We start from the raw sequence: 25372 nt of genomic DNA on the forward strand, positions 1-25372 counted from the left end.
ACTAACCCTGCAATCACTTGAAGTCTGTACATGAGCATTTATTTTAAAATGCAGTTTAGTTTTATTTCAGTATGTTCCTGGAAGGTTTTGCAGCAGTGACTCAAAGCACTTTACATTCTGTGTACAGCGCTGACATTTAAAATGCTATAAAAAGAATTAATCCCTCTTCCCTTGCACTGCTGGAGAAATGTTAAATTATGCAAATACACATATTGTCCTGCTTTTTCCATGTTTATATACTTCCTGGCTTTGTCAGGTAATTTTTGAATTCATGTCTTTTTCCCTCACCTTTTAAAACAAATTTGCTTCATGTACAAATTTCCAACCTGAGCATTTCAAGGGTGAACTGCTTTGGGTAATCTAGAAACTGTTTCAGTTCTGTGGGCTTGATGTGTGGGAAGAGGAATTACTTATTTTTCTTACAGTTCTGATTTCCTTAGTCTTTACCAAAATGTGGTTTTATAATCTTTGTATCGAGAGTTTAATTCCTTGTGTATTTATTTTGTTACCACAGGTATGCTGGAGCACCCAGACTTTTTAGACAGCTAAAAAAATAGTTTTGAGTATCAGTTGGAGGAGAAATGGCTTTGTTACAAACACATGGCATGGAAAAGAAGCTTCTCCCTGAAAGGCAGATAAGGGTAAAAGATCCCTCTGTGATGTTGTATCAAAAATGCACAACAAAAGAGGCAGATTATTGTCTGGTTTGGAAATGTTCTGGTGTGTCATGGCCTACAGAGGAGGAGACCAATAGTTCATCCATTTAAGCAAAGAAAACAGCTGCTTGTCTGTTCTCCCTGGAATTCTGTGGGCTTGAGGGTTTCCAAAACACCCGAGTGAGTTCTGGTTCCCTGAAGGTGCTGGGGGAAGAGCAGCAAAGCAAAATGTCCTGGCCTTGGGCTGGCCTGGGCTGCTCCTGCTCTGCAGTGAGCACATTCACCCAGTGTGAGCATCTCAGGGACAGCAAATAGCAAATATCTCATTGATGACTTGTGGTCCTGTGCATCTCTGCTGTGGGATGCAGTGAATGGATTTCAGCTCATCACATGTCTCATAACAGAAAAAACGTGCAAGATATTCAAAGCTTCTGTTTTTATATAAAAACCCTTTGCTTTCTCCTCACACTCAGCATTCAGCAGCTGAAAGCTGGGTAGCTGCATTCGCTTTCCAGTTGTATTCCAGACCTCTGCTGGGAATGAAAATGGAGTTGTTTGTGTTACTAAACTAAAGGCAGGATACATTTCATTGATGAGGAGTGTATGAGGTATGTGCTGTATTTTTCAGCCATTTCATTCTAATGTTTCCTTTGAATAGGTCATTCATTTCAGGTGCAAACCACTGGCTTTGCACATTTCTCTGAAGTATTTAGAAGAGGAAACTGGAGAGCCACAGTTCTATTGAAACCATTCTGTAGTGTGTTTGTAGATAATCTGATCATCTCTGCTTTTGGAACAGGCAGGAAACTAAAACGACTTCAAGATGAGTGCTTGGGTGCAGCTTGAGCAAACAAGTCCAGGCACAGCTCAGAACAGCCAGAGATGGCTGTCAGAAGGGATTTGTATCCTCACAGCTTTGGTTTTCTGAGAACTTGGGTCCTTACTGGGAATGGGGAGTTGGGAGAGCGTGCAGGTGCAGCCTGATGGGATTATGGGCTGAGTGTGATCCTTGCTAGGAGTTGCACTGTGGCTGTGGAGCTCTGAGGTGCTGCACATGCTGAGATTGTAAAGAAAGATTTATTTGGCCCTCACTTCAGAACTCTAGAGGGATTCTGCTTGCCTATTAATGAGCCTTCATTACTGCTTTAATTTTAGAATGTGATCTCTGGTTCTGCAGAGCTCTGGTACTCTCCAGTGCAGTTACAGGCATTTAGTTCAGGGAATATAACAATTAGCCCTTAATAAGCAGCTGACCTCATTCCCTGCCTCAGTCACATGCTCTGCTCCCGAGAAGAAAAGATCACAAAGGCAAGAACTGAAGTTCAGGCTGTGTTAGATCAGTGATGGAAATGGAACAGTTTGGACATGAGGCAGAAAATCTGTTGCCATCCAGTTGTACTGTGAGGTGTTGGTGTGTCCGAGGTGCTGGGTAAGGGCAGAGTGCCCCTGTTTGCCTGAAATCCTGGAATTTAAACCACATATTTCATTTCCAACTTTTAACTCTCCTACTTTAACAGGAAGTGATGGGAAAGGGACAGAATCTCTTCAGACTGTACATGGACTTGGCTAAGGGCTGAAAGGCAGAACTGACCAGAGTCTGAGGGCAGCACACATTCATGGTGTGCTTAGAAATTGCCTAAATAATGCATTTACTCCTCTCATGTGCTGATACCTGCAATACTGGCAGTGTTTCCAGTTCTGAAGATTTCTAGATCATGGGAATTCAGGAATTGTGAAGCAGAAACAAAGGAGGGACTGAGGATTGCTGGCCAGTATCAGTGTTCTCTGTGGAACTGAGGTGCTGCTGCTGCTGCTTACAGAGAGATTAACCAGGACTGCCCCCCTTCAGTGACTGTCTCCCTCATTAAACCTCTTTGTGTGGTGATTCTTCCCTTCTTGCTTTTCAGGAGCTCAGTGATGTGGAAACTGATCCAGGCAGGGCAGAAGCAGGCAGGATTTCTGATTCAGCAAACCTTACTCCCTCACTCAGATCTCAGTGGTAAGGAAATCTCAAAAGCTGTGGCTGCCATTCTTATTTTGAGTTACACAAACACACCACAACCAAATATATTTTAAAAACCCAAATCTGTCTTAAATTTAGTGACCTTAGGAGGCCTTAAACTCAGTATAAACCTGTGATTTCAAACTAAACAGTCTTAGTTGGTTAAAGTGTCCTGTGGAAGCTGGCCAAGAGGAGGCAAGGATGTATATAAGACTAGGTGTTTGGGGAGGAAATTGATAATAAAACAGTTATTTTGGTGCAAAGAGGGAAAAATAAAATGTTCACCTGGGAACTTCAGTGTAACAATTTATGTATTAAGGAAAGCCCTGGAACAACAAAATAGAAGGAATAATCTCTGTTTTCATTTACTGGCTTGAGGCTGGCCTTTGCTGTGCAGAGTCTGGGCTGTGGGAGTGGGTCCCCAGTGGATGTTTACTCTGGACAAGCCTCTCCCTTTCCAAGAGCTTCCTGAGGGACCAAGGACTTGCTGAGTTTGGAGATCAGATTCCTTTTCCTCACCCATCATCCCATCAAAGCAGCAATGTGGCAAACGGGGTGGTGGTTTGGGGTATGAGGTAAAATCCTGGGGCCTGATACATTTTTGCCCAAAGTGTTCTCTGCACCTCCATGTGGGTAAACTGTTGGGATGAGATCTTATAGAAAACCTCTTCAGGTGCTCAGAGCTTCTCTCATTTCTCACCCACTCTGCTGGGGGTGGATGTGGGCTCTAATCACACTCAGCTTCACCTCGAGGTAAAAATAGGGAATTGCCTGCCCTCAGTATTTCGAGTTTCATGTAATATGTCCATAATGCCTCATAGCTTGAGCTGTGGGGAGTGGTTTCTGTGCTGTCAGTGGGCTCATCCATGTGCTGCTTTAGAGCTGGGGCTTTGCAGGGAGGAGGAGGAGGAGGAGGGGGAAGATGAAGCTGTTTATTTCAGCATCTCTTACCACATATTGCACTGAGCACCTTGGCAACCCACTGAGCATCACGTTCTCCTCACATGGCTGAACTCCAGCTGGGGACTCATTCTGCTCAAACTTGCAGATCATCAGTTAAAGCAATGTTTGAGGTGTGAGTTGGCTCAGGAGCTGCTCACCAGCCCAGGAATGCAGCTCGGTGCTGAATAACGACTCCCATCGGGGCTGAGCTTTCCTTTGGCCCCGGTGCTGGGGACAAGTTCCACACGCAGCAAAGGGGCAGGAGAGCAGCTGGGCTGGAGGGAGCTCTGAGAAACGTCCCTTTCCCAGGCAGGCTGAGGCTGTGGAAGGCCAGGGATGCTCGGGGGGCTCTTTCCCCTCCTGCCCCGAGCTCGCCCTGCACGGGAGGGGCGGTGCTGACACGGCCCCGCTCCAGATCCGGCTGTGGGAGATAAGGGAGGCTCTGAGAGAGCTCAGCCTGCCCGCACAGCGCTGCCATAGTAGGAAGCAGCTGCCAGCAGCACCCTCCACCATCCTATAGAGCTGCTGCACCATGGAATTCCACCCCTGTATTTTTAAACCTCGCACTGCTGCGTTTGAAGGGTCTCAGAGCTGTCACCTCGTTTGGATAACGCTGTTTGCCAGCAGGGCGCCGCTATCAGGGGCTGGAGGCTGAGAGGCATTACATTTAATGTAAAACACATTCCTAAGTTGTCTCTTATTCCAAACAAAATCTGGTGTTTGGGCTTTGGAGCAGAGCATCGCAGGACACTTGGAAATTCCAGCTCTTACCCTGGCAGTGCTTTAGCCTTGCCCAGCAGCAGCTTGAGAGCATCCCTGCTCTGGGGAAGGGATGAGCCCAAACTGCCGAGCTCTCCCAGCTGGATGCTCCAAACACATTCGGCTCATCTTCCTTTTGCCCACAGAAAGGACAGAGACCAGGAGCTACTTTAGGCTGGGGCAATTTAGAAAATAGAAAAGGACAAAAAAAAAAAAAAATAAAGATGTAGTTGGGAAAGAATTGTTTATTTTACGTTTCTCAGAGGGATTTTACAAACAATGGAGCATTTTAAAAAAACTGAGTGATCAAAGTACTTGACAGTGTCCCTTAAACACACACACAAGCCCCTGGACAGAGGAAATCACACCAGCGAGGAGGTCAATACTGCCGAGGAGCAGCTGATCTGCATAGTTCTAGGAGGAAAGATTGCAGTTCTAGGAGGAAAGATTGCAAAGGTGTTGGTGCTAAAAGTGGCATCCTGGCATTAAAATGAGAGCGCGCTGCAGAGCCCACACGGACCTGCAGGAAACAAAGTGCATCAAATAACACGCCGAGCACGTATTGTAGAATAAATTTATTTACCTGATACAAATGAAACTAGGTGTGATGCTCCTTTACTGTCAGCATGTCAATAGACAATTGATCTTATTTACAGCTTCTAAAGGTCACACATGCAGCTGTGGGAACTGGCTACGTCGTTGTTGCTTTTTAGATAAATGCATCACGATATTTTGTATTGCACCAACATCTGTCTTACTGCCTTAGATTTAAATAAGTTACATTACAGTGCAAAAGAGGTCGATTTGCACAGATGATAAAAAAATCCAACGTTATGAAGTGGAGGCTTACGGTTTAACATTCATCTGTAATCGTTTCCATGGATTTATAAATAGGAGAGCATTGTACAGAAGCTGTTGGAGTAGGATGTTTGGATGATACAATACAGAGAGAGATCCGTCTACACCCCAAGGCATGCATTATCTGATATTGTACATTGTATAAACTGACATTGTACATACAGGAATATGGAAATCGGCTGACAGCTCCGCAATTCTTGCTCAAGGATAACCAAACTCTTCTCCATGCAGCACAGAAACCCAACTTCTCTGGAGAGAGTTCCGGCTTGGTAAGCTATATTGCACGTTTGTACATCTGTATCATGAAGTCCTAATGGTACCACACATTTCTTCCACAGAGAACACAATGAGTTTTGTTTTTAAGGGAAAGCAAAGAATCTTTACACGATACATGCAGAAGTTTTGGTAGATGTGTTGCTAAAAACACATGCACGCAACAAAACAACCTTACATTTCTGCAAAATTGTTTAGGAAGCGATTACTCCAGTATTGCTGAAAAGGAAAGAAAGAAAAGGCATCAGTTAATGAAAGGATGAATGCTAAGTATCATTATACAAGCAAGACTAAGATCAACAGTGACAGAAGGAAGAATGTTAAGTTTGGTAACTGGCTGCTCTGTCATTGAAGGGACACTCTCAGGTTACTTTGTTCTTGAAGCTCCGAATCCTCTGGATTAAGGCTCAGCTCCCTTGATTATCAGCAGAGCCAGCACTTCCTACTCAAGACTGCAGTGAAAAACAATTAAGACACATTTAATTAGCTTTTGCCTTTCTCTGCCTGACCAGTGGCAACAGACAATTCTCACTTCTTTGGAATTTTTACTTTCAAGTCCCACACTAAGCACTTGTTTTTTTCAGTCGAGGCATTAGGGCAGGTTTGGCCCCACAGTGACCTAACAATGTCCCTTTTCCAAGGCAGGCAGCTTCTTGTGGGAAGCAGTAGGAAAGCCTTGAAGAAGTCATTAAACTACACAGATTCATGTGTGGGCAAAGGGCAGAGTACAAGGCCCTAAAGCTCCTGCTGTACTTCACCCCTACCACAGCATCAGGTCAGCCTTGTGTCTGGACACTGCTCTGAGTCCCTACAGCTCCAGGGAAGCTCCTCCAAACACTGCTGCAACTCTAAAATTTGGGCTCTCCTGCTAAGATTTGAAAATGCATATTAATGCAATTAAGGATGTAATTAGCAGAGATTAGGGAAACAGTTAATGGTTAGAAGTGCAAAAAAGTAAACAAGACAGGTGCAAGAGACAGACGACTCTGTTGGTTTTACCTCCCTTCCCCTGAGCACATCCAGCCCCCTGGGCTGTGTGGGGCTGGCACTGCTGTACTCATTCTATCAGCAAATTAAAAACTCACTTTCGTACCAGGAACCTCCCCAGCAGCCTCTCTACCAACACACCCCTCGGGGCACTTGGACAGGCCTGGAGAAATGTTTTTCTGCAGCCTCTTTTGTACTCATTTATTTGCAGTAACATTTTGGGAAACCAAGTATGAACTATTTTTATTGCTCGGGTGCCAGCAAGAAGGAGCAGCTCGTTGTGCAGCTCAGCACTCTGGATTGCTCACACGTGAAAGCAGAGAGAGCCCAAGGCACTGCAAAGACAAAAGCTCCTGGCTAAAATTCAATGCATGACTGCAGCTGCCTGAGCATCCTCCTTGCTCCAGAACACAGACTCAGGAGGAGCTGCTCTCATTCCAAACCCAGTGGGTTCCCAGCACAAGCCAATATCCTTCCTGGTGTTCCCAGCATAAGGCAGCATCAATCACAGGATTGATCCTGGTCTTACACACCCCTCTCACAGTGGAGAATAAGCTGTGATGTGTGAGGGCACCAAGGAATCCAGAAAACAGCAGAGATGAAAAAGCTCGGTGAGATGGGAGCAAAGAGAAACAAAAAAGATGAAATTATTTTGTAAGAATGGAGTGGGAGATCAGGCCTGGGGAATTCTGAGTTAGTCCTGCTTGAACAAGGGCTGCTGTTTGTGGGCTCACATGGTTCAACAGGAGTTCCCTTCCTCACCCCCAGCTCTGGGGAGCTTGGAGAGGAAACATTTGGGACCAAACAAATGAGTCTGTCCTGAAAAGTCCTCCCTTCCTGGCTCCTCCAGCTGAAAAGGCTGAGGCTGAAGGATGACAGGATCTATACAGCTAAGGATAAACACTTTAGTTCAGACATTTCCTGCAGAAATTACAAACTTTGCTCTGCAGTTCTGCACTTCCTAGGCCAGAAGAGCCCTCAGCTCCCTCAGCCTCCCCCAGGCTGCTCAGCTGCAGGGCTGAAGGGCAGACCCAGCTCTCAGCCCCAGCTCACAGGGATGTGATTCCAGGGGGAAGCTCTGAACGTTTGGCCAATCCCCACCAGCCAAGGGTGGGATTTACAGCACTTGGAGAACAGAATCCTGAAAGCACAGCTGCCCTCCAACCTGAGAACCTTGGCTCCATTTCTGCAGGGAAACTTGGACAAGACTGGCAGAAAGAGAAGAAAGCCAGGGCAGATGGAGATTGCCTGGGCTCTGTAGGAGCACCTGTCAAACCTGACTGTTCTGTAAGCTCAGGAGCCTGCAGGGATGGATCCCAATGTCTCCATTTGCCCATCACTCATCCAGATTTCAAGGCAAAGTCCAAGGAACACGAGGCCCTACCCCAAGTGCCTCTGAGACACAAATGAGCTCTCAGATCTCTATGGAAATCCATGACAAGCAGCAGCAAGATTCATCTTCAACACTGACAGATCCAACAGAGAAGGTGCTGAATTCTGAATATTCTCAATTCTACTTACTGACAGTCATCTTCCCCTTCAGCTTCTTAACAGAGGCAAAAGGGGGTGTATAGCAGGATTGTTTGCCATAAAAGAGAGGAACAGGATTGTACAAGAAGCAGAATTATTCATGGTGGCAGCCACACATGTGGCTTTAAAAAGGCCACCCCGTGGTGCTCTGAGGTTCAGCAGAACCTGTGTGCAGGATTCAGTGGCACTCCTGCCCTGGAAATGTCTGTCAATAGCAGGGGGAGCACACAGAGCTAAGCTGCTGATTTGTTCCCAGCAAATAACACCCTGGTACACACTTTGATCTCCAGGAATCCTACATCACAGGAACTGCTTTGTTTTTATGGTTTTTGTTTCAAGGAACAGGGATGAGTCTCACGCTGCTCATCTGTTATTGATGCAGCTAAAGGCCAGTGAAGGCCAGTGGTTTGATGGAATGCAAACCCTCAGTTTGGCTCTTCCACACCAAAAAAGGGCATTGGAGGGGATTTGAATGCTCACAGTTTGGCAGCACACCTGCTCCATCATCAGGGCAGCTCCTCTGAGCCACTTCAGCATCCACTCAAGTCAAAGTCTCTATAAACAAAGATCCCAATGCAGAGGAATTTCTGACCAAGCCTCTGTGTTCTGAGGGAGCACCTCTCCACTCAGAGCTTAAACCTAGAGAATTATGTGTGCCTGCTGGGTTCCAGCTGGCAGCAAGAGAACGGGGCCTGGAACCATCCTTCCCCTCCAAGAGGGATCACAGAGCTGTTTGGATTTGGTTCCTAAAGCAGCTGAGCCAGCACAAGGTAACAGCACCTGCTGCTCCACAGACACAGCGAGCCCAGGGCAGCTTCCACAGACTCCCTGTCCAGCTGAGACTGCTCTTCTGCCTTCTCAGATGGCAAATAACAAACAATGAGCTGCTTTTGCCAGGACAGCACCTGCCCTTCGAGCACTGCTCAGCTCTGAGGGGCAGCCCCTGATCCAGAGCAGGGAGAAGCTTTGGAGTAAAGCAGCACCTGACCACGAGTACCAGAGAGTTTTGGACACTAAACATTCATGGTAACAGCTGTCAGGGTCTTAAGTTACAGATTTGTCTGATTTTATCTCAAACTTAAGACCAAAAGCTGTAAGACCTTGGGGCACTAAGGCTCCCAGGTGCTATAAAACAAGACCCTAAAATACACTAAACCAAAAGCAAGTGTTTTGCCTTTGGAATCAGTAATTTGAGCTTCAGACCACAAAACAAGAGTCTAAAGTGGTGATAATAATGTAGCACAGCAGAGTTTGACAAAACACAGCATGGGAATGAAGGAAATTACTATTTATTCTTCAACATGTATACAGCATATGCTATTTTACAGCAAGTCACCACTGGCAGGGTGAAATGGAAGAAAAATACTCACTTTAGTCGATGAAAGTTGGAAGGCATTGGAGAAAAACACCACAGTTAGGACTGTTAATGACTTACACATTGTTGATACAGGACTGAATTTGAAAACATGCTTTAACATTTACCGTAATAATGAAGGTGGTTAGTGCCACATTAAAATAAAAATAGTTCTATACAATATGTTCAATTTGGTCATGTGCTATTTACAGATTTTACAAAAAACACACACGAGCTTGTTACTTCAAGTCAGGCTAACAACAGGCCAGCAGAGTAACTCCATGTATACAGCTGAGCATTAGTGCCCTAAGTGTAGGAAATCCAATTTCTAGCTATGCAGTGCAAGTTGTTTTTTCAGGTCTCATTGCAAATTTTGATCTTAAAGGGGGGAAAAAAAAAGAAATAAAAAGAAAGGCTCTGACATGTGTAAAAAAGGTATTAAACCCCAACTTAAACCCTCTTTTGAACTGAAACAGATTGTGTGTGTGTGTTAAAAAGGCTTTAGACAGAAGTAGCCCTCCCTATCCCTGCATCATGGGCAACACTGGCAAAGTAAGGTCTGTTACAATAAAATACAATAGACAAATAAATAATCCTTAAAAAAAACCAACCCTATGTGTGTGGAGAGTATGGAAGAACCCCAGCAGGCTGCACCTGGAATGGTATTTTCTGCACGAGCAAGATCAGGCATACCTCATACAGAAAGTGGTGTAAACAAGGACAGTCAAGAACCGAGAGTGAGGGAGGAGGGGACCGAGAAGAAATCCTGACCCGGGAGCAGGACTCTACCCAGGGCAGAGAGTTCTGCTCGTGAACAAAACCTGACTTCATGACAAATTAAGTTTGGATGATCATGCAGAAGACAAACAGTTACATGCTTTTTTAGTTTTAGACAACACACATTCATTCCCTAAAATCTGCTGCCAATTTTGTTTGATAGTGTCCGCTGGCTCAAAAAAAATTTACTTTTTTTTACATGATGAATAGACTATTGAACAGAACACTGTACATGCTTTTCATCTACAAAAAAATATTTGCATAAAATAGTGTTAGTTCTCTGTACATGTCAATGGACACTTTAACTGTGTATAAAAGAGGAATATATTGCCCCCACTGAAGTCAGAAAAAGCAAAAAACCAAAATCTAGATTATGAAACCTCCATCACCGGCAAATATGTTCATGTGAAAATTCAGCAGAAATAGACAGTTGCTCTAAACAATAAAAAAATTAAGTTAAACTTTTTTTTTTTTTCTCCTTTGAATGTAAAACTCGTCACCATGTCAGTCAAGACCAGAACATATCGCTAAAGTTAGTGTCTGTGCTGTAAAGCCAGATAACCAGGGGCAGAGTAATGAACACAAACGGCCAGGAAACTCCTTCGGTGCATGCTGACAGAGCACAGGGTTTGGTGGCAGGCCGCACACTATCATCTTTACCAGGTTCCAGGTAGTTACGGGCCACATATTTAAGAGTTTCATCCAGCAGAATGACAGGGAGGGAGATTTTCAATACCATCAGCCACTGCGTCACGTTCAGAGGGGTGATCTGGAAGATGATCTGCAAGAAAAGCCCGGGGTTACCAAGCTCCCCCTGCAGCCCCAGGCAAGGCTTTGCTCTGGCTGCAGTTCAGGGTGGGCAGGGCAGCAGCACTTACGGGCAGTGGTTCCACATAAAGGATGAGGAAGTGGAGGGACATGGACAAGCAAATGGCCCCCACCAGCCAGATGTTCTCCCACGGGGGCATCCTCATCAGGGACTGGTTTTCTGACAGGCTGCAACAGAAACGTGGCTCATGTGTGACTCTGACAGCAACAGGAAGCTCTGAGAACCACAAAGCAGCCTGGCACAGCACAGGCAGGAAACAGCCCAGGACAGCCTGGATGCTGCAGCTTCAACTGGCCTGAAGGCAGCTCAGCACAGCAGCCACCAGCAGCCAGGTCTGGTCTAAAAAGTCTTGAGTGTTCTGTCCTGGTCTACTCAATTCTTCTCACAATGACCCCAAAATCCTCTCCCTGGGAGGGAAAGGGAAGTGTGGACATGGCAGCCTCAGAGAGCTGAGTCTACCAGGGCCCCAAGGGCACCCACTCCTGCTGGAGTCCACTGAGAGACTGACAGAGGGTCAAAACCTTTCACCTTCTAAATGCTGGCTCTTGATTCCATCTGCACCCAGGCTGTGCTGGAGAGGAGGCCGAGATCCAGAGCAGCAGATGTAGAGCAGTGCCTTTATGTAGGACTACCCCAGTGCACTTGTATTTCAAGTTTATTTGTTTTTAAATTAACTGACCTCTAAGCTATTTGAAGAAAAATACCCTTGACATTGTGCTATTTAGTGGTTTCCATTTATAATCTAATATTAATTGGCTAAACCCACACTCCCTTAGGGCAGGAAAAACTATTTTCCATATCTTCAGCATTCTTATTTTAGTTCTCCTTGATATCACTTTATACCAACAGAGTAGGGATAATCTGATTGATTAAGCTTAGATTAAAAATAATGGAAAATATTTCAGTTGCTTGTGCTTAGTAAAATACCAGAATGAATTGGCAGACTTAAAAATACACCTTATGATAAGAGATCTCAAATGTTATCTAAGAGTCTGGGTAGTGCAAACAAACTGAACTCAGAAGGGAAATGTGACTCACTCTTCAATAGCTGAGCTGTTCACCAAGGATCAAATTGCACAAAAAGCAGGGTTTGGATAAGCTGGGCAGGGGCTGGGCTTTGCTGTGGGGATGTACCAACCTGTTGAGGGCATTGCACATCTCTATGGTGACCAGCACAGACAGAGCCATTGTCATCGGGTACGGGGACTCAAACACCACACAGTCCACCCCATAGAAGTCTGGATTGTCCTCCTTGCACTGCAGGAAATGGCTCTGGAACAGAACACACACAACTCACTTCCACAGCCTGTTAACTCTGAACATGTAAAATAGGCAACCAAGAAAAAACCCAGTATTATAGAAAGGGAAGTTTCCACTGTGACTCCAAACCAGTGCTTACAAACTTTTGCCTGCTTTAAAAAAATCCTCTTTAGGCTTTCACTTACAAGACAACAATTTGTCCTTCAAATCGTTAGCAGCTCAGGTATCCCACCTCTGAGCTTTCCTATCAAGACTAATTAATCATGATCAAGTTTTACAGGAACAAGTCTGAAAATGTTTAATTATACAAATTCCTGTAACCTACCAGGTTTGTACAGTCATTTCATGTGTGAAAGCAGCAGGAACCTCCCCTCTCCCCCCAAAGATATTAAACTGAGCAAATACCAGCTGGTAAAAGGAAACTTTTGGACCACCATCAGCAGCAATAAACCACCAAGCAGCAGCACCCACTGTGGCAGCACCAACGTAGCCTGCAAGGAAACAAAGAGCTTCTCTCAGCACGGTGAATGTAGGCAAGACAAGACCTCACTTGCCACACCTAAACTTCTCAAGGCCTCAAGACTTCTAGTACTGAAAAAAAAAAAGGTTGTATGTGGGATCTCAGCACCTCAGCACTGAGGTGCCACCGAGAGCACCCCTGGGGGGCTCGGGAGTCCTGGAATGTTCCAGAAGTGTCTGGTGGCTGGACTTTGATCCTACACAGGAGACGACACCTGTATGAGGATAGGAGGGTTTCACCGGGGTGAATGGTGAAGGGATTGGTTAATTAGAGAGGGAAACACAGGGTTTAGGATTTCTGTACAGGGGGGTTTAGAGAAGTAAGATGGAGGAATTGGGCGTGTCCTGTCCTTCTTCTTCTTCTTCTCCTCCATTTCTGTGGTGATGGTGGCACTTTGGGATTGGCCATTACTAAAAGTGCACCAGACAATAAGAATAAAGGTATTGGGGAAAAATGATAAATATTGTACACAAGCTATGGGTATAAAGATAGGTGACTGTCCGGAGGGCAGACAGTGTGCTCATGGCTGGCTGCTGAGCAGAGCTCTGTCGGGCTGAGAGAAAATTTTTAGATAAACAATTAATAAACACCGAGACCGAGAAAAGAACTGAAGCCTCTTCTGGTCCTTTGAAACGTGGGCTGCCCCAAGGCCACCCCGGGCCTTTCCAGGCCACCCAAACAGCCGAAAACTGGACAGTTGTAATTCATGAATTTAAAGAAAAAAGAGCCATTGGTACTTACATCCAATGGCCAGGTAGCGGAAGAAGAGCCAGCCACTGATGAGGGGCTCCTTGGGGTTCCGGGGGGGTTTGTTCATGATGTCCAGGTCGGGAGGGTTGAAGCCCAGGGCAGTGGCAGGCAAACCATCGGTCACAAGGTTCACCCACAGCAGCTGCACAGGAATCAGAGCCTCAGGAAAACCCAGGGCAGCGGTCAAGAAGATGCTACAAAGAAACCCAGCAGTTACAAGTTTGTTCTTGTGCAAGCCCAAACCTGCAGCAGCATTTCTGTTCTCTCTCACCCACTGAAGATCACAAGCTGAATATTCACAATCAGGAAACTAAACACATATCCAAGAGCACAGACTAACCACTGGCATGTAAGCTTTGAAGCATTGTCTTCTTCTGATAACTTCAAAAATTGAAGACTTTTGACTTTAGGGTTGTTTTTTCTCCATTCTACTTGTCTGTAAATAAAGGCTTGCAAACCACTTTCTAAAAACCACATTTTGGTTCAAACAACCAACCTTCATTTCCCTAGATTACTGCTATTCCCTGCAGAAGTTTATTGAGCCTGTAACTTTCATAGCTCCAAGCCTGTGTGAATAAATGGAACAGAAACAGGGGCTGCAGCAAGAGCCATATGAAGGATGGCTTAAAGCTGACAAGAAACAAGGCAAGAGAATTGCTGTGCTCTGTCCCACTCTGGGAAAGGTCTGCTTTGATGGAAGGGCTGTGGGGAGATCAATATTTACATTTTGTCACCAGCAGTGCATTCTGTGGTCACCACTGCTCCTCCCAGAGGAACACAAGACATGTTCCTGGAACCTGAGGTTAAACAAACATCCAAGCCATGCCTGGGACTGTTATCTGAAATTCCACATCTCCTACTGTTTGATTAAGGTTTTGGTTTTCCTTCTCTAGAGAATTATTCCAATCATAGAAATAACTGGAAAGCACTACCTATTGAGCTAGAATATTCTAAATACAACTGTGCAACTTCTGTGGCAAGCTACAATGCTTCACTAAAGACAGGCCAGAAACATGCAGCTTCCACAGAGATCCATTGCCTGGAGAACCTCTCCTCTGGTTTTAGTGAGAAATACTGGAAGACTCCATCAGCACTACTCTAGCTCAAAGAAAAAACACATTTAAACCTACCAAACAACTTCCCCAACGTTGGAGGAGATCAGGTATCGGATGAACTGTTTCATGTTGTTATAAATTGCACGTCCTTCTTCCACAGCAGCCACAATTGTGGAGAAATTGTCATCAGCCAGAACCATTTCAGAAGCAGTTTTGGCCACGGCAGTACCAGAGCCCATGGCAATTCCAATTTCTGCTTTCTTCAGTGCAGGAGCATCATTGACACCATCACCAGTCTGAAAGGAGAATTCAGGGTTGGAAATGAATCAGTAAATAAGGTGGGCATGGACATACAGATCCAGAAAGGAATTTTGCACTGGGTGTGGTTTTGGATCCTTAAAACTCATTAAATGCAGGGAAACATGGAAGCAAGTGCAGTCCAGAATGGGCAATTACTCAGAGAAGGCCTAATTAGGGTTTAACATCATTTGCTTTCCAACCAACAACCATCACTCACCATGGCTGTGATCTCATCGAAGGACTGCAGGAACTCCACGATTTTGGATTTGTGGGAAGGCTCCACGCGGGCAAAGCAGCGGGCATGGTGGCAGGCGTCCCTCTGGGCAGCCAGGGACAGCTCATCGAACTCCCTGCCCGTGAAGGCCTTGGTGGACACGTCCTCGTCCTCCACGAAGATGCCGATGCGGCGGCAGATGGCCACGGCCGTGCCCTTGTTGTCCCCGGTGATCATGATGACCCTGATGCCAGCCTGCCTGCACAGCTTGATGGACGAGGCCACCTCGATCCTCGGGGGATCCAGCATTCCCACGCAGCCCACAAATGTCAGGTTGGTCTGGAACAGGGTACACTGAGTTTTAGGGCAAGATCCTGCAGATTTCTCCTCTGGCAGCAGGGAAATCATTGTTTTCCCTGCATGTTACACCTGTGTTGTGACATTTGGGATAACTCCTTGTCCTGCCTTACCAAATTTTGCTTCAAATGCACTAATTTAAAGTTGAAACGTGTTCTACTTGCCAGCCTTGCAAATTCAACCTGCAAGCATTGGGTCTTTCATTTTTATCATCAGTGCCAGGAGCAGAGAGAGCACAAGCCAAAAACTCATGCAACTGTTATGACTTTTCTCCTGAATTCCAGATACAGATTCCATTGGAAAATTACAGAGCAGCTAAGATGATAATCATGGACTGAGCCCTTGCAGCCGACAGCACAGAGGCAGGAAGTGAACCTGACTCCCAGAGGGGTATGTGCCATCACAAAATCCCCAAAAAGGTTTTGCAGTTGAGCAATGCCAAACTGAAAAACCATAAAAGCTGAAACCACAATGCAATTTTTGGACTGTTTAACTGATTTCTTCTTGTGCTTTTAGCCAAAAAAAGCTACTTGCTGTCAACAATTTTTTCTAAAACACAAATTCTTAGACTGAGCATTCCCTGCATACAAGTGGGGAACTGTTGTGTCTGACATCAAAAACACCCAGAAAGAAAATTCTCAGATGTAACTTCCTCGAGGAACAATCAAACAGAAGAAGCCACCATTCTCCAGTTGGGAGAGGAAAACGTGCTACTGATCTTACCTCATAGTTAATGAAATTTGAGGAGTCCTCCAGATTCATTTCCTCTTTTTTGGGAGGATTGTCATGGGTTGCCAGGGCCAAGCAACGCAGTGTGTCTCTGCCAGTTCCCCATTCTCTAATGACAGACATTATTTTCTGCTTAATTCCCGAGGTCAAAGGTATTTTAGCATTTCCAACACGGACATGTGTGCATCTGTCAATCACACCTTCAGGAGCACCCTGCAGAGGCAAAAAGAAGAAATAATTTAGCTTAATAAATCCTTTCCATTACAACATTTGATTAAATTACCAAGTCCATCCTCCCACTCCAAGCTGCAGTTAGTTGTACCATAATTTTTAAGTATTTAAAATACTTGGCAGCCATTCCATCACCTCTCTCTCTCTCTCCAGGGAGGGACTGACCTTAACAAACATTTTGCTCATGGACGTGCGGCTCGGTTTGTTCGGAGTGCAATACACAGACATGGACTTCCTGTCTCTGGAGAATTCCAGAGTGAATTCTTTCTTCATCAGTTGTTTTATCACCTTTTCAAAACAAAAGCATGAGGTGCATTTAGGGGGTGCACAGCACAGAGCTGTGTGCCCAGGACCCGGGGAGGGAGGAGGGCTCACCGAGTTGCAGGCGTTGGCGCGCTCGATCCGGGACAGCCCCTTCAGGTCGGTGTCAAACACGTTCATCTTCTCCACCAGGCACGTCAGCGCCGTCTCTGTGGCTTCTCCAACCTTTTCATAAACTCCCTTAGCCTGGAGTTAACACAAAGCAAACAAAAGCACAGGAGTTTAAACCTCACCTGGAACCTACCACAGACAAAAGCTCAAGTGTCACAACAGTGGGGAAAAAAAAAGCTTTACAAGATTTCATGTGGCTCATGAAACAAGCAAAGCTATTTTAAAAGAGCAGCTTTGAGAAGTCTGATTTGTAGGAATTTGAAGCCTTTACCCTCAAGAGCAGCAGAGAGAGATGTCAGTATTTTATCATCAAGCATTTAAGACATTTTGAGACTTGGTAGCAATCATAAGGCAGCGAGGCAAAGCAAGAAAGCAGCACCAGAGATCTCCAAATTACAGATTACACTTGCTGCTGGATTTAGTTCTCAGTGTTCAACAAACAAGTAATTCTCAGAATTAATACTTCAGAGGGCCTAAGTACTCTCCCCCCGACTAGAGGGGATTTAGCACTGCAAGGTATTGCCCAGACAGATGAGAACATTTATCCTCATTCCCACACTCTCCTCTGCTCCAGGATATGAACTTACTTCATTGTAATCCAAAGAGGAATCATTGCAGAGTGCACAGATCGTTGCAAGTTCCACCAGACCATCATACTGGCTACATTTAATGAGTTTGTCATCTTTATGCCTTTCCAGAGGGAGAGAAGGAGGAGACTGAAGTTAGTTATTTAGTATTAGCATTTCATTTCTTCATCCTCTTTACTGCATTTCCATTTAGTACAATGCTCATTAGTTATGGACTTGGAGCTCCAGCAGTTGTTGGGAAGAGCAGGACTGATAAAGAATCATGAATGGAATGAGAGGATCCCTGATGCCAAACCCTCACTGCCCAGTGCCAGTGTCCCAGCAGCCTGCAGGGGCTCAGGGCTGAGCAGGGAGGCACAGCTGGACCTTGTGCAGGGCTGGGAGGGAGCTCCAGGCAGGAGAGGGACAATGCAGGGGTTCAGCTCCCTTCCTGCTGCACATTCTGCAGCTGCACTGCAGCGCATCAGCTGCATGCACTGGGCAGCCATTAAAGCAGATTTTCCTCTTTAATTTCCTAACAATTGAATTGGATTATATGTGAGCCTCCTAAAGCCACGAAAAGTGAAGTCATTTCAAAAGACTAACTTCATGAGGAAAAAAAAGCTCTTTTCTAGTAGTGAAACACTTAATAATCAATATCTCAAGGCTTCAGAGAGAGGGAAGGTACATTTGACATCACAAGAAAGAAGCAACTTCTCTCCTTTCACACTTGGAAACAGTGAATTGATTCCTTTTCTGGAACATTCCCAGACTTCTACAGCAAGCACAAGAGAATGAAGACAGTGCTCAATACTGTTCTCTTCCCCTAGCAAAATTACCACGACAGAGCTAACAGAGAACATCTTTTATTAAAGCTCTGAAGGAGAGAAAAAGGTCTGATGGTGGAAAGATGTGGATCATTACTCTAAGAATTCACAACCCAGACTATGACATGTCCCCTTATGTAAGCTTTTGTTCACTTGTGGTACTGCAAACAAATTCCAGTGTTGTGTAACACAGCACGAGAACAAAAAGTATTTTAAGGAAAGAAGTATGAAGTGTGTTTTTCATGTTTCATCTGGCATATACCTACAGCCATAGGCTGTGGCTTTAAAGTCCAGCTCCCAGGCTCTCACCTCATCCATCCTACCCAGAACTTCCTGCTCTGAACTCAAAGAACACCAGCTTATTGGAATATTCATAATTTGTTATACCAGGGTGTGTTTTTTACAGCCCTTTTCTGTGTCCCTTATCAACAGTTTCTGAAGAACAATGCAGAGCCTAAGGTGCTGGGATCAGTTCTGGATAAAGGAGTTTTCACTATGAACTCATTTGAAGGTCAGATGCAATCTGCCAGCCTTTGCTGCAATTCTTAATTATTGCAGGGTTTGTGCTCTCAGTTTGCAGTAACACTGAGTGTGCTGAGACATGGCAAAATTACTCCAAACTCTGACAATCTCCCAATATCCCTGGAAAACAAATCAGTATGAAATCTGGGAGGTTTTTAGTATGAAATATTTGTGATTTTATATTCTGAATGAACAGGGGGAAGTTAGGTATGATATATTTTAAGAGTAAGTGAAGAATTACTGCTTTTGTGCAAGAACACTTCATGGTTATGAAATGGAATAGGCTGTGGAAGCCAACAGTGTCTGCAGTACCAAGTCAGGCCTGTCAGGAATGGTTCATATCTGGAGCAGGTCCTGCTCTGGGGCAGTGCAATGCATTAATTCCTTCTTTTCTCCCCCAAACTCCATTTTCAGTGACAGTTTGCAATCCAAGGTGAAGTCAGTCACCTTACTTAAAATCCCTCCAAAGCCACTGCTTTAAAAGCTGTCCATAAATGCAGAAATAAACCAGCCCTCGGGGCTGGAGTTGAGCTGAGTTTCCCTGAGCTCCACAAGAGCCTTTCTGAGGCAATTTCCCTCTCTCAGAACCCTTTGTGTCCCCAATGAAGTGAGTTTAACACGTTTGTTCACATTCCCTCAGCTTCAGCAAGGGAAAACAGCACATTAGCAAACATTGCTGTGTGTCTCATTATCCCCCACATCTGTCACCACACTCCATTTTATTATTTTGTTTATCTGGAGCTCTTCTGAGCCCAGCTAAAGTGCAATAGCTGGGAGTTCTGCAAGGTCTGGAGTCACCTTGTCTAAGCAAATGCTGCCTCCTGAAATGAAAGCAGAAGCTTTTGACAGCAATTAGCTTTGAAAGAAAAAGGAGAACTGGGGAATTAAGATTTCCAGCTGCTGGGAACACCAGGGTCTTAACTGCTATGGAAATTAAACAGAGATAATCATTATTGAGATGGGCAAGATTGCAGGAGTCAGAGGCACACGAGTGAAACTGCACAAGGCTGAGATGTTTACAATAACTGAAATTAAATCTGCATCATCCACAGCAGAGTCCTACTCTGCAAGCAAAACTGAACTGATACGGTTACAGAACACATGGAGGGCTGATCAAGTAAAAGGAGCTGCAGCAACCCAGTAAAAAGAGGCTTTCCTTCAAGAAGCAGAGTCCTAAAAATTCCTGAAGTTTCCAGGATGATTCCAGGATGAGCCACTTACCTCACTGGTACAGACTTGCAGCTGATAAAGTAAACCAAAGCTCATTCCTTTCCTAAAGGACTGGTTTAACAGCAGCTCAAATAGCAAAGGCTGGGACAAGCACCAACAGATGCACCAATAAACCACTGAGGGCCAGGGACAGGAATTTACAGTCCATGTAAGAGGGAACTCCAACACATTCAGAAGATGCCTCAGAAAAAACAACTTCCCCATTCTCTGAGGCAGAGAAACTGGAAACACTGAGCTCACAGATTAACCAATGCTCACCTCTTCAGATTTACCCAGTTTTTAAATAAGAAAAGTAAACCTCACTTAAAAGCACTGAGATAGCCAATCTCAGTCCAGGATGATTTCCATAAAATAAATCCTCTCTACCCCTTAATATTTTTTAGATTATCAAGGGAACACTGCAATACTGGACACTTCTTGTGTTTAATGAAGGTTTACTTTTCTACAATTTATCTTTGTTTTCCTGTTTATTACTTCCTCCCCAGCCCTTCAGAGTGCATCCTCACTGGCTGACCTCTCACTCACCAACAATCACAAGTATGACACGCATCCCTTCCCAGACTGAAGTAACAGTGAATGCATGACCAGACAAATGTTTAACTCGCACACAACACTTACACTTCTCCCATGGGAGCATATGTTGAACCAGTTACAGTAAATTCATTCAGAGAGCAGCTGTCTCCTTCCACTCTGTCCAGGATAAACATCTGGAATTAGAGAGTTAGAAGTGTTACTACCTTTGAACAGTAATTAAAGCAAGAGATTTAAACAGGCCTTAGGCAAGCAGGTACAAGAGGCAAGTTCAGTCTGAATAAACAAAGCAGACAAGACCTGATTGTGTGCACTTGGATCCCACACGTGTTTGAACAGCTCCATGAGGGAAGCACAAAGTACAGGGAACAGCCCTGTGCCTACAGAGCTCTGCAAAACAGAGCTGGAAACCACAGAGCTGAGCACACTGCAGTGGGAAAACCATTCACAACCACCTGACAATCCTCACTAGGCCCAAGCTCCTCCTAAGCTTCACACCTAATGTGAATTAATTCACACCTGTGACACAAATCATGAATTAATGCTCTGCTTTGGAATAGTCAAACACAGCTCAGCCAGACACTGTCAGCTTGGACACTGACAATTTCTCCCAAAATCCAAATAAAAGCATGTACAAATGGGAGAAGCTGAGATCTAGGAGGTGAGGTTTTAGCAAGAGGCAGACTATGGCCAGTTTCTCTTAATACCCTTAAAACCTTAAATGAAAGTGTTTCCTGTCCTGGTTTCCAGTTACAAGTCACTTTAGCACATGGGGCACTGGGAGTTCAAACCAATCAGCCACTCCAGTGCTCTCCTAGCACTGCTGAAATGACATTTCCAAACTCAGACACCAATCTAGGGGTGCAGCTGTACCTCTGTGAGATCTGCAGCTCAGTCTCTCCTCTGTTTCCTTTCCAGGAGAGCTGCAGGCAGAACCTCATCTGAGAGGATGGAGATAAAAACCACAGTGCCTGAAGCTCTCTCACTCATGGCTTGTTGGGGTAGCACTGGAGAAGATCATTTCTCACTAATTGATGGTGTATCCTAATGGAACTTCTGATCTAGCACAGGCCATTTTGTCACATCACATTTGAGCAATGTCCCCCTCTCCCCTCGTTGTGTGCCCTCTGTTTTAGACAAGCATCCTCACAAAGCACAGACCAATAAAATAAACTCATTGCTACAGGCATTTTTGAAAACTTCAATTCACGTTCTTTTGCAACCCTCAGAGATTAAAAAGGAACCAAGTTGTGCTGGACAAGATCTAAAACGTTTAGCCCTCTAAATAAGGAGCAGAGCATTTTGAGCTTTTAAATAAACACAACTTAAATGATGAGTTAACCAGGGAAGCCTCCTGCTTTTGGCATCTGCAGGATGAAAAAATCCCTGCAAAGACTAGGGCAGTTATGCAACTCTACTGCAAGTAACCTCCTCTGGAATACTGATGAGCAGCTGCTTTGTGTCTCTTAGGTATAAATACTACGATACTTAAGGAAGTAGAACAAGTCAACCACCAATTAGGAAGAAAAAGCCATCAATCACAGGAGAACAAAGTGCTTAGGGCTTACAAACTTTCAGCACTGGTGTGCAGAGCCCAACATGCACACATTTGGAATTCTAGCCCAATGTAATGAGGCTCTGGACATTGCATGCTGGAGTTGCTGTGCCACTGAACATCTGAAGTTATTACACAGAAGAATTCAGTGTTTTCTCCTTTAAATCCCTCCACAGAAGGGCAAACTGGCAATGAACATGCATTATGTTAAGGGACCAGCTGTGAAAGTCCCAAATTAGCCAACACTAGACAGAATATTGGGGGAAGGGAGGAGAGGCACAGAACTCATGTCTACCTAAAAATACACCAACAATGAAAATTACCCTGGCAGTGCTGGTGACAGGGTCACCTGCACCTCAAGCTGCCAGATTAGTCAGTGCTGCACACTGACAACACTGCAGTGATCCCCATCAGACCAGCAAAGCTACTGAAGGTATCAAACAAAGGTGCAACCACTCAGGAGTGAAAACACCTTTGACTACCAAAGTTACTGCAGTAAATCTCCTTTTCTCACAGCAAGTTTCTCCACCATTGTTGTCTTTTTCAATTGAAGAGGCAAGTGTTTGACACTTACACACAGCCTGTTCCACAGCGTAACTTTCTAAAAAAAGGCATAAATCACACCAAAGAATTACCAGTAACCTGAAAGGCTCACAGGCAAGTCAATGGAAAGCTGCTTACAAACAACCCTCTCCTCCATCAGTGTGGGCACAGCTATTTTTGGCCATGACTAAAAAAGGAAAGAGACAAAAGCCTTCAAGACTAACACAGCAGAAAACTGAATTCAAAGTGGAGGCTGATCTTAGGGAAATAGAGCAGGACTTTGGTGATATGAGAACTGAAAGAGGTGGGATCAGGAGGATCTGAGCAGCGCAGACTCCTGGAGTGCCCAGAGCAGCAGGAGGGGCCGTGGCACAGATGTCCATACCCTGCACACGGACATCTGGTTGGTGGTCAGCGTGCCCGTCTTGTCGGAGCAGATGACCGAGGTGCAGCCCAGGGTCTCCACGGAGGGCAGGCTCCTGACGATGGCGTTCTTCTTGGCCATCCTGCGCGTGCCCAGCGCCAGGCAGGTGGTGATGACGGCGGGGAGGCCCTCGGGGATGGCGGCCACCGCCAGCGCCACGGCGATCTTGAAGTAGTAAATGGCGCCGCGGATCCAGGAGCCGCCGTGCACGGGGTCGTTGAAGTGGCCGATGTTGATGATCCACACGGCGATGCAGATCAGCGAGATCACCTTGGACAGCTGCTCCCCAAACTCGTCCAGCTTCTGCTGCAGGGGGGTTCTCTCCTGCTCCGTGGCCACCATCTCATCACGGATCTTCCCGATCTCCGTGTTCACCCCCGTGGCAATAACCACCCCCATGGCCTTGCCAGCAGCAATGTTTGTGCCCTGGGGGAAGGAACAGCAGGGCAAACTTGGAGTCAATTCACAAACTCGGACTCCATCTACAAACAGGTTCTGTGGGGTGAGTTTCTCTTGTTTGGTTTGAATTTAACAAAAAAAACACCACAAAACCCCCTCGAACCAAACCACCTCATCCAAGGTCAGACCCTGCTTCAGCCAGGACATGGAAAAGGGTCAAGAGGAAGAGGAGGACACTGAGTGTCTGTAAGGGAACACTCCAGGGTGGAATTTCTGCTCCCTGAACAGGCTCAAAACGAGTCAGTATTGATCTCTCACAAACCCAGCTGCTGAGCAAGCAGTGTTTGTTTCAACTGGAATACTGAATGTGCTTTACCTCTCTTTTTTTCAAATTAGGGCTCTGTTTTGTTAGAAAATATTACTCTGTGAGTAATAGATGTGTTCTCTGGGGCTCCCTGTGTGAACATATTTAACATGGAAAGGAACAGTACAATTAAGCTGCCTGCCAGCAAAAAGTTATTCTTTTATCTGAAAGACATTTAATCCTTCCTTCAAATAAATTGAACAAACAATTTTATTACTATACAGAAAGCCAGTTCTCAACTTTAGCTACACAACACCACAATCTGTGTGGGCTCTTATCACACTGAAGAACTATTACATTAGAAAATTGCTTCAGAAACACTAAAAGTGTGTGTTCCACCCTCCAAGACTTCCTTGTGAAGGACAAAAATAATTTTCCTCATATAGACTGGTTTCATCCAGCATCTTCCCCTGAGGACAGCTTTCATTAGAAGTTAATTTGGTTCAATGTGTATGGAGACACACATAGAGATGTGTACAGAGAACACAGCAAAGTCATGCAGTTTTTGGGGGAAGACCTGAAGTTTTGCACATTTTTTATCAGCTTCAGTATTATTTTACAAATGTTTTGAAAACCTCAAAGTAAATGACTTACAGAAAAGAGCATGTTCTTCTTGTCTTGATTTACAGCACGAGGATCAGGCACAGGGTCCGTGTGCTTAATGACAGACACAGATTCACCTGAAATAAAGATGAAACTCTTAAGTCCTGAGGGAATCAAAAAATTATAATCTTCAGCTCTGAAATTCTTAGGATGCCAAAATTTTTTCCTCAAATGATCTTAATTTAATTGTTTAAGTGAAACAGGAAACATTTCAGTTGGCCAAGAAAACAGAATGTTTGGTTTTCAGCAAAAACTCTGCATCAGTTTCTACAAGCATGTCACACAGGTACAGAAAGGTTCTTTTTCTTTGAAAGCAGATGTTCACTGCTACACCAGATTTCACCAGGTGGTGCTCTCAGCTTCAGCACTGAGCCCCAGTACTTTGTGTAAGCTCAGGAGAGCCAAAGCTTCCTCCCTTTAAAAGGATTTTGTTGAGCAGCATCTCAGACCTCAGTCCTGTTTTATCCAACAGGAGACTTAAGCATCAACCTGGCTGAAAACAGCAAAGGCTTCCATTAAAACAAGAATTCTGTTCCTCGAATAAAGGCAAAGAACAGCCCCTTTTTACAGAATTCTGATGGGCTATTTCTACTTATTCCAGCAGCTTTGCAGGCATGGAGTGCATCCATTTTCCCATGCTAAACATAAGTAAAGCTTGATCAGTCTTGTGCTATTCAGGATCTGTGGTGAGAAACTCTGGAGCCTGTTTCAAGGATGAAAAATAAGCTTCCTATGAATACTTTACTGTTTTAAAATTCAGAGCTAGTTAACAACAATTTATGCTACCAAAAGAGGCAGACAGATCTCCATGTTCCAGCTGAAAGAAAACTGTTGTAGCACGCTCGGTTGATTCCCAGCTTCTTTCCTATATTCAGAAGTGCTGCTACTTTGTTTTGTTTTCAACAAATCTGAAAAGGGCTCTAAAAATAGTTCCTGCATTGGAGGGCTGGTACCAGAAAACACACGAATGTGTGTGCACAGAATTTGAGCAAA

The 25372-nt window shown here is 44.9% G+C and overlaps 1 protein-coding gene across 1 annotated transcript in view; it reads right to left on the bottom strand.

Annotated features, from left to right (window-relative positions):
• Positions 1–4584: 4584 nt before the first annotated feature.
• The window catches only part of ATP2A2 (ATPase sarcoplasmic/endoplasmic reticulum Ca2+ transporting 2), a 44471-nt gene continuing 23683 nt past the window's right edge, over positions 4585–25372 (bottom strand). The window contains exons 7-21 of the mRNA XM_064727094.1: positions 24371–24456; positions 22975–23439; positions 20579–20667; positions 17403–17505; positions 16759–16890; positions 16549–16671; positions 16147–16365; positions 15070–15405; positions 14628–14848; positions 13489–13691; positions 12633–12718; positions 12106–12239; positions 11017–11134; positions 9378–10919; positions 4585–5709 (exon numbers count right to left, since the gene is read on the bottom strand). Coding sequence (XP_064583164.1) covers positions 10647–10919; positions 11017–11134; positions 12106–12239; positions 12633–12718; positions 13489–13691; positions 14628–14848; positions 15070–15405; positions 16147–16365; positions 16549–16671; positions 16759–16890; positions 17403–17505; positions 20579–20667; positions 22975–23439; positions 24371–24456 — 2588 coding nt within the window. The 3' untranslated portion in view covers positions 4585–5709; positions 9378–10646. The remainder of the gene's footprint in view (positions 5710–9377; positions 10920–11016; positions 11135–12105; positions 12240–12632; positions 12719–13488; positions 13692–14627; positions 14849–15069; positions 15406–16146; positions 16366–16548; positions 16672–16758; positions 16891–17402; positions 17506–20578; positions 20668–22974; positions 23440–24370; positions 24457–25372) is intronic.

The sequence above is a fragment of the Zonotrichia leucophrys genome, chromosome 15 (genome assembly GCF_028769735.1).
Source record: "Zonotrichia leucophrys gambelii isolate GWCS_2022_RI chromosome 15, RI_Zleu_2.0, whole genome shotgun sequence".
Taxonomy (NCBI): Eukaryota; Metazoa; Chordata; class Aves; order Passeriformes; family Passerellidae; genus Zonotrichia; species Zonotrichia leucophrys.